The 13850-nt window shown below is 41.8% G+C and overlaps 1 protein-coding gene across 1 annotated transcript; it reads left to right on the top strand.

Annotated features, from left to right (window-relative positions):
- The first annotated feature begins 10997 nt into the window (after positions 1-10997).
- LOC126456295 (cyclin-dependent kinase 6-like) lies at positions 10998-11912 on the top strand. The gene has a single exon (XM_050092047.1). It carries the CDS (start codon positions 10998-11000, stop codon positions 11910-11912), a length of 915 nt encoding a protein of 304 aa, XP_049948004.1.
- Positions 11913-13850: the final 1938 nt, after the last annotated feature.

Raw genomic sequence — 13850 nt, 5'->3', positions numbered from 1 at the left:
GAAACAAACGATACTGGAGCGCGTCTCTAAAACCAGTAGAGAAAATGTGCGACAGCTCATCTACGAAGAGGGTCTCAGCGACAGGTCTCCGTCCCAGCTGTGGTGGTGCATCCGTCTTCTCGTCGATGAGCAAGTTATGCCTGATGACACGCTCGCAGAAATCTGGACTGAAAAGCTGCCTTTGCCTGTCCAGACTGCAATCTCTGCGTATGAAGATAGGCCAGTAAATGAACGTTTACGCGCCGCCGACAGAGAATACTCCGCCAGGCAACGTGAGCTCCGTGTACTGCATTCTGGACGTGACCGCACTAAGACGCTTTCTGACGCCACGCCCTTGTCTGGTGCTGCTGATAACAAGTTTTTTAAACTAGCCGCCCTGCCTGCACCTTCAAATCCTCGCAACGACAGTGCATCGGCCTCTGTGGAAGACTCTGGGGCACATACTCCGTCACCTAGCAACTACCCACAAGGGCACAGGCCCGCCCAACCTTACTGTTTCTTCCACGCGAGATTCGGGGAGCAAGCTCGCAAATGCCAGTCACCGTATTCTTACCGAAACTCCAACTGCAGGTAGGCTACGGTGCCACCTCCTGCGATGTAAACAACGGGCACCATCCCACGTTGCATTCCGTTTCGGACAATAACAGTAAGTGTGGTCGAGTCTATGTTCGCGATTTACGATCAGGTGTATGTTTTCTGGTAGACCCTGGCGCAGACGTCTCTTTGCTGCCGGTTCGCCTAGCAACCAATAAAGTGCAACCACACAAAACAGTACTTCGTGCAGTGAACTTGTCTACCCTACAGTGTTTGGGTTCCACTTTGTATACAGTGAAACTTTCGCCCGAGTGCAAGCTGGAGTGGACGTTTCTAGTGTCATCAATTGAAGAAACTATTCTCGGAATTGATTTCCTCAAGCACTATCAGTTGTCACTAGATTTTGTGCAAAATACTGTGTTTTACCCCTCCCTTAACAAACATATTCCTTTCGCTTCGCCGAGTGACAGTTCGGCTAACACCAAACATGTGTGCTGTGCTAAGAAGTGTGTAAACCTATCCTTGGAGCTGCAATCTTGGACAAACAAGTGGCTAGTGGAGTGCGCCAAGTCTTCTAAGTTGCAGATGGAACGTATGGAAATGATGCTGCATCTCCGCGACATACACCACGAGTTAGCCTCCACACAACAATGCCTCGCGGCACTACAAGCAGACGACTCGTCGGCTACAGACAAGGTCAGTGCATGCCAATCTGGTGTTCCCGTGCCCGCTCACGTTAACGACAATGTTGTGAACTCTGTAAACTGTGTCAGCACCCCCTTTTGTAATGCTAGGGTATGCCCGAGTGCTCATGCTCCTTGCGTTCCGGATGGAAAATTAACTTGCCAAGCTTGTGGCAATGAACTACGGCCATCTGCTGTCCGGCCACGCCCACTCGTGCCTACAGCGCTCGTAGCGGCACGGCCCGCTACCAAGAACCAGTGTACCAACCTCGCCCATGTTAACACGTGTGCGGCCTTCACGCAGCCTACGAGCGGGTGGCACACCTGTACTTCCGTGCCCTCAGCGCCACAGCTTGGCCCATCCGCCACTGCCTGCTCCGCTTCACGGACATCTGACTATCGTGCCGCGCCACGTATTGCAGTAGTCACTAACGGTACAGTTCATCGGTTACGTCTAACCGATGGACCGCCCATATCACAACGTCCACGCCGCCTCAAGCCAGAATTTATGAAAATTGCAAAAGAACAATTGGACGATATGTTACAAAAGGGAATAATTGAACCTTCTTCCGGTTGCTGGGCTAGTCCTATCCTGTTTGACTAAAAGAAAGACGGTACTTGGCGTATGGTCGGAGACTATAGGCGTTTAAATGCCCGCACCATCATTGATAAATATCCGGTCCCACACATCACAGACTTCAATCATGCGCTCGCAGGTGCAAAGTACTTCTCTGTTTTGGACCGTAAGCACACATTTCATCAGATTCCTATGGCTCTGGAGGACATTGAAAAGACTGCCATTACCACTCCCTTCAGGCTGTTCCAATATAAATTTATGCCGTTTGGGTTGAAAAATACACCCCAAACGTGGCAGCGTTTCATCAATCAAACTTTATCCCATCTAGACTTTTGTTTCATATATATGGTTTTTGCTTCTACTTTAGAACAGAGTGAGGAGCGTGTGCAAGTCGTGACAGATATTTTAGCAGCCGCTGGTATTGAACTGAACAATAAAAAGACTCAATTGCACCAGTCATCTGTCACATTCCTAAGTTATGTTGTGTCATCGGACGGTCTGACACCACCACAGGACAAGATCAAGCCTGTTCTCGAGATGCTACGCCCTCAGACCTACAGGGAATTACGCAGGTTCATCGGAACAGTTAATTATTACCGGAAACATTTGCCAGCCGCTTCTGCGGTGCAGGCTCCTCTCACAGATGCTCTCGCTGGCCCACAAACTTCTGGCACCCGCCAGGTACCATGGACACCAGACATGGACAAGGCATTTAATGAACTCAAACAGCTGTTGGCCTCCGCTGTCCCTATTGCTCACCCACGGGCGGACACCACAATGTTTATCACTACTGATGCTAGTGACAATGCTATCGGCGCAGTACTGAGTCAGACATACAACGATGTTACGAGCCCCCTGCAGTTTTTCTCAAAAAAGCTGAACAACGCGCAGAAGAAATACTCAGCATTCGACAGAGAACTACTTGCAGTTTACGAGGCCATAAGACACTTCAGAACTGATGTTGAGGGACGAGATTTCTATGTGCTCACTGATCACAAGCCATTGGTTCCTGCCATAAAAAATCCTGCGGCTGATCCGCCCCCATGACGCTTTCGTCACATCGATTACATCTTGCAAATTACAAATGACATTCGCTACATCCGAGGAGCGGACAATGTGGTCACTGATTTTCTCTCAAGTGTTGGTGCTGTCACAACCCTAATTGACTTAACGGACCTACCTCGGTTGCAAACGGCAGACCCCGATACCATGCAGTTAATTTCAGACCACAGCTCCTCTCTCCAACCAGTCCGCTCTACTTTCCCTGGCATATCTGTCTTAGTGTGGTGTGATGAATCAACTGGTACATTGCGGCCATTCATTCCTGAGCCCCTTCAACGCCAGGTCCTTGACAAACTACAAACATTAGCACACCCCGGTGTCAAAGCCTCCACCCATCTGGTAGCTGAACGGTTTGTCTGGAGAAACATGCGCCGTGACTGTCAGTCTTGGGCAAGGGCATGGATGGTGTGTCAACAGAACAAAGTTTCCAGGCACACTTCTCCACCCCTTGGCTGTTTTGTCCAACCTCCAGGCCGGTTTCACCATGTTCATGTCGACCTCATAGGCCCTTTGCCGCCCTCCAAGGGTTTCTGTTACTTGTTTACAGCTATTGACAGGATGACTCGGTGGGCTGAGGCTGTGCCTATTCCAAACATTACCTCTGAGACAGTAATTCGAGCATTCTTAGATTCGTGGATCTCTAGATTTGGCTCACCTGTTTACCTCACCACTGACCAGGGGTGACGATTCGAGTATTCAGTTTCCTCTGACTTATGTAAAATGTGTGGTATTGTCAAAATTCATGCTTCTGCATACCACCCCCAAAGCAATGGGCTTGTTGAGCGATGGCATCGCACCCTGAAGTCTGCCCTGCGTTGCCATGACTCACTATGGACAGAGGCACTGCCCTTCATGCTTCTTGGCCTTCGTGCAACTTTCAAGGAAGACCTCAAGGGGTCCGTAGCCAAGTTTGTATATGGCCAACCTCTGGTTTTGCCTGGAGAATTAGTCACTCTGACCCCACTTCCACGGCCCTCTGAACTCCCTTCTCTTCTCGAGCGGGTGCGCTTGCACTGCAGCAAAATTCAGCCACCACCTCCGGCTGCTCATACACCTCCGCGCGTGTACGTACCGCGCACGCTAGACTCTTGTGAGTACGTATTTCTCAGAGACGACTCAGTCAAAGCCCCGCTTCAGTCGCCCTACACAGGTCCTTATAAGGTCGTCAAACGCTCTGAGAATAACATGGATCTCCTCATAAAAGACTCTGTAACCACGGTCTCACTCAACCGAGTAAAACCAGCTTTCATTGAGCCTCAGGTGAACCTCCCTGATTCTGCCCCTATTTCTCCCACTCCTGCTTCGAGCGGCCATCCATCTTCCCACATCATGCATTTGGGTATTGATTTTCCACAGCATGTTTCTCTGCCAAGCACTGCTCCTTCTCCGCGTTCATCTAATTCGAGTGGCCAATCTTTTTGGGGCTTCACTCCTCACAGCCCTCGCAGTTGAACTGCCAACCACTCGGATTCTACCATTGTGTTACCATGTTCATGTGACAGCTCTTTGTCACGCCGTTCAACCCACGCTGGCTCCTCGTTGCCTTTGGTCACGCTCCCTCGTCTGTCAGCTGATCGCCCGAGGTTGTCTCCTGCACAGTCTAGTGCACCTGCCACCCCCCTCTTAGCAGATGCTTCCCCCTGCCATGGCTTTCCCACACCTCCCTGCCTCCCTACCATTGCTCGTACAGGTGCCATCCAAGAACTCACAACACATGTGCACCCTGATGACATACATAAATTATCTGTTGTCGTAGATGGCGATACAGTGTGTGTGGTACTCGCGTGTGACAATATTGAGGGAGGAAGTGCAGAATCTCGTGTGGTGCGCCGCTTTAAATTGAGCTGAAGTGCTGCGTGTGGCAATTTGCGTGCCTTTGTTAGGCCTTCTGGCAAGGTGATTCTCCGCCTGCTGGCTGACGAAGTGCTACACCTTCACTCCAGGACGGGATGTCGTCTTCAGCCGTCGGCGTCGTTTGCCGACTTCACCGTCGACGTACCGGGCTTCACCCCCCGGTCTCCTACCAGTCGACCGCTTCTGCCTGATGCAGAAGAACTGTGCGTTACCTTCCTAACTTCTCACCCCCCCCCCATTCACACGGACGTACTCCATACTGCGTGGGGGGGCTATGTGGCATAGAGCGCCTTAAAAATCGATATTTGTTCTGTGCGTAAGCGTGCTATCTTTGAGGAGAGGGCTTTGGAGAGCATGTTGGACGCTAACGGCAGTTAGCCCCCGGACTTGTATCTGTGTAGACGCTAAGTGTGAATAAATCTGTATATGAGAGAATTCTAGTTGTTTACCTACAACTATACCATATTCCCTCAAACCCATACTAAATAACAAGAATCACAAGGTAGAAGCTGTAACAAAAGAATTAAAACACCATTGCTGCTTAAGTAAAGTAATATAACCCCGTCTGTAATCAAAAAAGTAAAGCACATGTGACAGTCACAAAAAGGAAGGAAACACTCAAAGAATAAAGGAAAAATAGTATGGAGAATTCTTAAAAAAAACTAAAAAGTAACCATAATGCAAATGACATTAAGTTCACAGATAAAAGCAATGCAAAATAATGAATTAATGAATTCATGGGGCTCCCATTCTACTGATAACTTCCTAACAGTGGGATCATTCCATGTCAATTCAATGCTGTAAAGTAACATTTTCAACCTGAACATCTCAGATTTCTTTCAAATTTGGTGCATTCAATGACCCAGATAAGAGATGGAAAAATACCAATTTGCAAATGTGTGTTACAACTGTGAAGAAAGTTACAGGTCTGGGAAGTTTGGAATTTGTGCAAAATTTACATGCATCTGTCACAACATAAATGACTGTAATTGTGGTTCTAATTCAGTGACAGCAATGAAAATGGTACCACTGGAAAGCCAACGAATAGACCTTTACATTGACATGCTACATGGCAAGTTTCTGAGAATTTTCATACTAAAGGTTATTGTCCTTGACATTGACCTTGAATATGTCAAAACACTCCATCTTCAATCTTTTTAAAAAATGTATTTAATTGCTCCAGTACGTTACTATAAATATGGTCAATATCAAGATGGCACACCAAAGGCATCATGCACAAATAATTATTTTGTCCATATCAATACACTATTGAAATGAAGAAGATATTGTACAAAAATATGGTTTACATTATTATAGTGATATAATGAATTATTTACATTACAGTTGTAATGAAAAGGCAATGAAAAGTTTTTAGATCTCTCCTCAGAATTCTCCAACTAAACTGTTAATGTTCACCAGAACTGGTGCAGGGAGATTGTATGTCCTTCCAGTTAGTGTCACTGGATCCACTCTTGTCACATCTTCTGTTGACTCAAGTGTCTGGTTTGACAGGAAACACAAATGACGCAGATGATCCATGTGGATGCAAGAAGTGGACATTTACTTCATCTGTTTCTTCACATGTTTGTAAGACATATGCAACCTGCCAATGACTGTCATACAAACAGGCAACAAATCCATGTATATTTGTCAACAGCGTTTCATTCATCATAGCAATCACTGATGCTTCTCTACTCACTAAAGAAGCAGAATATGTCTTTGTCTTTACTAAACCTTTGTTAACAGGTATTACACAATGAAGCTTTTGGGTACTTGGAATCATCCTTGTATTTTTGAAATGTTGTTTTAGCTTGGCCGTATCTTCATCATGATGGGAAACCAATGTATAATGGAAGACAAATAAAGGAATATTTTCCTTGCACCACTCAAAAAACTGTTGTGATGTCAAAAATATGATTTTCTTAAGGTCACTTGAAGCTGGCAAGTCTTGCTAATCTCTTTACAGTCACCTAAATATTGAAGGCTACTATTTAAAATATAGAGTGCCAGATCTGATTCTACTTCCATCTTCACTTAAATCTTCTCTGGAAATACCTGCTACAACTGAAGCAACATTTGCAGTGATTGTTGGGTTTTGCAATTATTATTTTTTTTTTTAGTTCTACATTTACTTCAAGATTTTCTACCTAACAATACATTAGGATATTTGTTTATCATCCACTCCTGAACATTCCTTAAATTCTTCTGCACTCTTGCATGACCTTCTCTCCTAAACAGGCTGCAACAATACAATTTTGATTTGAAATCCATTTCTTACAAAATATTACTTTACGACACATTTACACTGCACTTCGTTAAACAAGCCACAGCTTTGCGAAATATATAGAGATCAATGGACTAATGGGACTATTTGAAATAAGTCTCTCTCTGATTGGCTGTTCACTAAAACAGGCTAATGTTGATTGGTTGAAATAAAAGTGTCTCTCATTGGCTGTTCACAGCTAGAAATATTAAAGAACTGGTCTGAATAAAAGTAACTACTGTTGGCTGGTGTTACAGAAAAAACTGGGTACATAGATGTTTACTGCATGTTGATGGTGTACTTAAGTTGACAAAATAATTTTTTGTGCATGATGCCTTTGATGTGCCATCTTGATATTTACCATATTTATAGTAACATACTGGAGCAATTGTATACATTTTTTTTTCAAAAAAATTGAAGATGGGGTATTTTGAGATATTCAAGGTCAAATGACCTTTAGTATGAAAATTCTCAGAAACCTGCCATGTGACATACAGTGTAAAGGCCTATTTGTTAGCTTTCCAATGGTACAATTTTCATTGCTGTAACTGAATTAGAACCAAAATTACAGTCATTTATGTTATGACATACACATGTAAAATTAGCACAAATTCCAAAGTTTCCAGACCTGTAACTTTCTTCACAGTTGTAATGCACCAAATTTGAAAGAAATCCGAGAGGGTCATATTGAGAGGTATGTTGAATTGACATGGAATGATCGAGGGGCAGCAAACACTTTAGTAGACAACCAAATGCAAACACAAGAGATTTAACCTGCCAGGTATTGTATTCACTAGTTGGAAAACTAAAATTCTAAGGGGATTAAGAAATCCATTGTCACTAAATCGTGGTAATTCTTCTGATTGTGATGGTCTTTCATTTAATTCATACTATTGTGAGAGACCATGTGAACCCTAAACTACTGCTGCAAGCCTGCTAAAAATGAAACAAACGCTGTAGAGAACACCTTTCTGTACAATGCTTAAAGTGCAAAGTGTCCACATGAAGCCTCCCTTATTTCCAAATGCAATTTAAAAGAAACCTGTTAGGAAGAGATACTTATGGTTTGCAGCATCAAGTAAAGTAAGTAAACATTTTTTACAAAAAATTAATACATTTCTACATTTGTTCTTTTCATGGCGTGTAAAATGTCTAGAAAATGCTCGTATCTCAAGCCTTGTGTGAACAAGCATATCAGGGATGGTGGAGCTTATTGCACCCACAGTTCTGTGGAAATCACCAATGGAATCTACAAGTGAGACACACACAGAATGTCTTTCACGTAACTTCGCAGGAGTAAATCCAGAGGTGTTAAGTCTGGTGATCACAGTGGCCATTTGGTTGGTCTATTGTGTCCTAACCATTGCTGTGCAGATGTCCAGTTCAGGATGTCGTGAACAAACTCCATTGCAGTGGTGCCCTATCCTGCTGGAAAATCACATTTCATTGAAGATGAAGAAGCTGCAAGACAGCAAATTGCTGAAGCATTTTCAAATAAATGGTTCTTGCTATTGTTTGGTCAATGGTCAATGGAATACAACAACACCAAAATTTTAACACTGGTTTCCAGCTTCTGGGACTCTGTAATTAAAGAATCCATGGAAATACATTTTGCTGATAATTGAATGAATCATGTCAGTGGCTTTCAGCTTGATGAAAATTGGAGTCCTATTATTAAAATGATGCAGTCACAACATAATCGACATGGTCAGTCGATACTTAGTGACTAGTTTGTTCTTACTTCACCACTGAGGGCAGCACATACAACTTGACTGCTGCGCACATGTCACCTCCTAATGCATGCGCTGTGAACCGCCAGTACGGTTCGCATGCGCAGAATTCGCTGTAAATACCATGACTGCATCAGGTCTCCTCAGTACTTCGTCTACTCACCTGAGGATGGCCAGACGTCTCTGGGCCGAAATATCGTGGCAGAATGTTGATGGGATCTGGGTGCAAACCCGAAAATTAGTGGAAGAAGCAAGTCTCTGTCTTATAAATTTTTTTAGATGCATGTGGAAATCAGGGATGTTTCATGTGGACACACTGTATTATCCAAGTACAAATTGTTTCTACATCTGGTGTGAAATGTTGCACGATGTTTAGAATGAATTCATGTTACTAACCATAAATACCACAAAGTAGTACATGTGCAGATGGCAGTTAGAGTTCTGAGAGACTTAATTAACAGCATGCACAAAGTTTGTGAACTGTCACTGCAGATCAGTCAGTCTGCTCTTCTGTGGGATAAAGTATGTTTAGCGAATGCACAGAGTTGCCTCAAAATATGTTAGCATAGGAAGTATAATGGTGTGAAAGAATGTAAAGTTCACAAGTTGCTTGTTTCATTGTTAAGATACAGTAGACGTTATTCTTGTAGTAGAGATAGATGCTTTTGGTTTCTTTATAAGATCTTGGATTTGATACTTCTAAGAGAGCCGTTCATCAGTCTTCAGTCAGAAGAATTTAAAATATTCATATAAACTCATTAATTGATCACCCTGTCACAATAAAATTTTGCTTCTATAAGAGTTCAGTGTCACTGCACAAGCTAATGGTATCCACTATCCTATTGCAAAATCATTTACATTAAAACAGTGCTTTAAACTCTTGTGCCGACAAGGTATGAACACTCTTGTTATGTATGTAATCAGCCAATGAATGAAAAGAAGTTTTCCTTATTGACTTAAATGTGAAGGTGTGACACCAACATAAGACAGTTGTCCCTGATTACAGAAAAGTTCACTCCTTCCAGTTCTCAGCTTTTTTGATAGAGTGATACACAACAGAATACAGACCCATTTATCTTACCCTACTTGGCAGCCTGCTACTCAGTTACACTTTCATGGAATTTTCTCTGGAGAGCAATCTGTAAATAAAGCCCTGTCACGACATTATTCATAACATGGTAGTATAAAGCAGCAAATTGACTAATTATCCCACAAAAAAAAAAAAAAAAAAAAAAAAAAAAAATTCAGACTGGGAGAACTTAGTATGTGAACTGCTACATTGTTTGAGCAAGGGCCACTTCTCTTTCAGATCTGTAGACATTGCATTCCAGTCATTTTAAAGATGTACTTAGGAACTGTAATGCCCTCCTACGGTACGAGGGCCCAAATTCATCTACAAAAGTCATATCCCAAATGATACAGGTTAACAAGTTGATCAAGGAAGCATTTTAAGTTTTATTGTCAGAGAGACTCATACAGTTAGAGAAGTGAAACTAACCTGATAATATCAGGAGTAGGCATTAATGGTCAAAGAGCAAATGAAACATTATGTATATAGTTCTGTAGTGGTCCTATTAGATAATAAGGAAGAGTTAGCAATTAGATAAATTAATTGAGATGCTCAGTTCTACATCTGATTTTCCATTGTTTGAATACTGAGCAAATTAGATGGCCACTTACGCAGCAGAGGCTTTTAAAAAGTCATATAGTTCTTACAGTAATTTTCAAATACTTTTACTCCATAATGCTATTTGTCACTAATAAAACATCAGTATAGTTTATAGTCATGTAGTACCAGTTAATTATTAATGACTTTTTAAAAATTATTCCACACCGTGGAAGGTATAGGATCTATTGAAGACAAAGAGTGAATGGACAGTATTGCCATGTTGTAAAATCCATTACTGCTAAGTTGTTGAGCCAGTATGTTTTCCTCCCTGACATTTTTTGTACATCACCATTTAATGTCATTTATGACAGATATCATTGTCATTTTCAAGAAGACAAAAGTTTTGATGGCAAGCCACCTACTTTGTGCATAGGTTAAATGTACATAAAGGTAGTAACTGTAGACAGACTGCAGAATAATTTGTATTTTGCTGCTAAGTAATTTTTATGTGCCATCTGTAGCTAATCTGCCTTGATATCAACTTAAGAAAACTTCTCTATTTGTAGTGATCAATAGATTATAGTGTGTTAGTAAAACTTATTTCTCAAGCTTCAACTTAATGGCCTCTTTTAAAAAATGATTTTCCTTATACTATGACTCTTTCATACTCACCTCTGTGATAATGATGGATGCAGGAATTCAGAGTCATCCCAATTTTGAGGTGTTGGCCCAGATAGGTAATGGTGCATACGGCACTGTTTACCGTGCACGTTCAGCGAGTGGGCAAATTGTGGCTGTAAAGAAAGTCCGTGTGAACCTTTCTGCTGATGGTATACCTTTGTCTACGCTTCGGGAAGTTGTTCTTTTGAAGGAATTGGCTCAGTATGAACATCCGAATATGGTGAAACTACTGGATGTCTGCACGGGTCACAGAACAGAAACCGATCTGTATCTGTTTTTAGTGTTTGAACATTTGGGGCAGGATTTGTCTAATTACATTGAAAAGTGTCCCCAGTCTGGCATGGGAGCAAGCTTGGTGAGAGACATTATGTTCCAGACTCTGAGTGGTGTTGATTTTCTCCATAGTAAGCGTGTAATTCATCGAGATCTGAAACCTCAGAACATCCTGATTTCTTCTTCAGGAACAGTGAAGTTAGCAGACTTTGGGCTGGCTAAGACTTACAACTTTGAAATGCTACTTACTTCTGTTGTTGTAACCATATGGTATCGTGCTCCAGAGGTTCTTCTCAACTCAACATATGCTACACCAGTTGATATATGGTCCTGTGGTTGTATTATGGCTGAACTGTTTCTCCTGCATCCTATATTTTGTGGAACATCAGAAGCTGATCAACTGGACAAAATATTCAGCATCTTAGGAACACCTCCTGAAACAAGTTGGCCAGAGCACACACCATTACCTTGGTCTGTTTTCAAAAACTACACAGCTGCTGACCTGGAAGGGATGATGCCTGATTGCTCCCCAGATGGTCTGAATCTTTTGCAGAATTTGTTGATGTTTGGCCCTTGTCAGAGAATCAGTGCTGCAAAAGCCTTAGCTCATCCTTATTTCAAGGAGCATGGATACATTGCACGCTAGCAGAACCGTATTTACTTGGATTCTCACAAGAAAGAGGAATGTGCACAAGTACTTTGAGTTGATAAAGACTGCAATAAAATAAACAGTGTTGCGCACTCTAACACACTGCATTCCTGAAAAACTCAATATTGTGTATGTATATGAAACAGATGTTAGAACATGTTCATATTCTGAAAACACATATGATAAGTTGTAGATATGGGCATATTTTCAGTCCATAAATGTTGTAGAGTGAGGAAATTATACATTATAGTTAAAAGGCATTGTAATGAGGCTTTTATTAAATTTTCATTCACTTAAAAAGTGTCACCCCTCACAACTTTTGTAATATTAAAAGAAAAGGCAGGTTATAATCACAAGAGTAAGTTAGGAACTGTCTCAAGTCAGTTAATGGTCCAATTACATATATTTTTAATAATTGTTGAAATGTATAGAATCAGAAACCAGTATGTATTCCTGTGGACTGTACCATCTCAGTAGTCTTGGCATTTGTATTTTGAGCTTTAATGGTGAGTCGAAGAATGTTGCAGCTTTCAACTTTAATGTTGAATTTGAGAGATGTGTGCATGTTATGTGAGTTTTTTAAATTAGTTTAAGTACTGAGTTACAGCCATCATTTTGTATCTCAATTTTTGTTCAAGGTAATGTGTGCTGTGTGCTTTGCATCAGAGTGATGAGATTTTCATTTTCTTTGAAATGCTGAAGAAAATTGAATGTGTGTTTTAAATTCATTGCAGCTATTATGTCAAGAATATATATTTTTTGTGGCATTACAGAGTATCCCACGGATATTTTGAAGTTGTGCACAGTAATTATATTATTGGTACTCAACAAATGGGCATTCTCACATCCATGTTATTAGTACAGAAGCCCCTCCCCTTCCCCATGAAAAATGAGTGATCGTAGGGCAATGAAACTTTGTGGAAACATTTGTAAGGCTTGTGGAAAGATGATAATGAATCAACCTCTGGAAGAAACACATTATAATTTCCAGATGAGAGGCTTCAAATCTGGTGATCTTGTTGGTTACACAGTTTGGAACAATCAGCCAATGGTTTCGGTTTCTTCAAATGTATTACAGTCTAAGAGAGTGACCTCACAAGCAGTGTGAGTTGGAGCTCCATAGTGCATTGAAACATGTGAGGTCAAAGCACCTACCTCCCATAAAGCAGGTACCACTTGTTGATAAGCATATCACAGTACATGTGCTTTTCAGACTGCATGTCTTCCGTCCTTTGGGAGTTCCTCAAAGAAAAATGGAACAGTCATGAACTGTGCAGTGAAGCCACACCACACAGTGATGCATTCAGTATGCAGGGCAACTTCAAAAATGTTAGTTGGCAATGACTGTCCCCAAATTTGAGTGTGTTCACTGTCCCATTGAGTGTAATGTGTGTTTCACCACTCCGCAAAGTGTTCCAAGGCCACAGGTCGTCAACTTTAACCCTTGCAAGAGACATAGGAACAAAATATACTCAAATGTCTGCATCACATGGCAAAAGTTGTTGAGTAATGTGAAGTTTGTACAGATACCATTTCACAATTGATCACAGCACTTTTTGAATGATGGAGCATGCAATGTTCAGCTATTGTAACACATTTTGTGCACTGACTGGAGCTCACACGTTGCCTCCAGTATTCTCAGCTTTGGCAACAGTACCTTTTTCAACAATTTGTAGTGCAATTGGCAGTCACTTCTCCAGTGAGCTAACCGGATCATTTGCCGATCATTCCAAACTGTGTAACCACCTAGATCAAGAGATTTGAACCCTCTCAAGTGGAAATCAAAATGTGTTACTTTCAGTGATTTATTTGTTATTTCACTTCCATGTGTTCACACAAATTTTTCCATAAAGTTTCATTGTCCCACGATCTCTTGTTTTTCATGTGGCCCTATTAAGAAGCAAAAGTTTAATTATAATGACCCTGTGTTTATTA

The sequence above is a fragment of the Schistocerca serialis genome, chromosome 2 (genome assembly GCF_023864345.2).
Source record: "Schistocerca serialis cubense isolate TAMUIC-IGC-003099 chromosome 2, iqSchSeri2.2, whole genome shotgun sequence".
Lineage (NCBI taxonomy): Eukaryota > Metazoa > Arthropoda > Insecta > Orthoptera > Acrididae > Schistocerca > Schistocerca serialis.
Note: the sequence above shows the minus strand (reverse complement) of the source record. Positions and strands in the feature narration are given on the sequence as shown.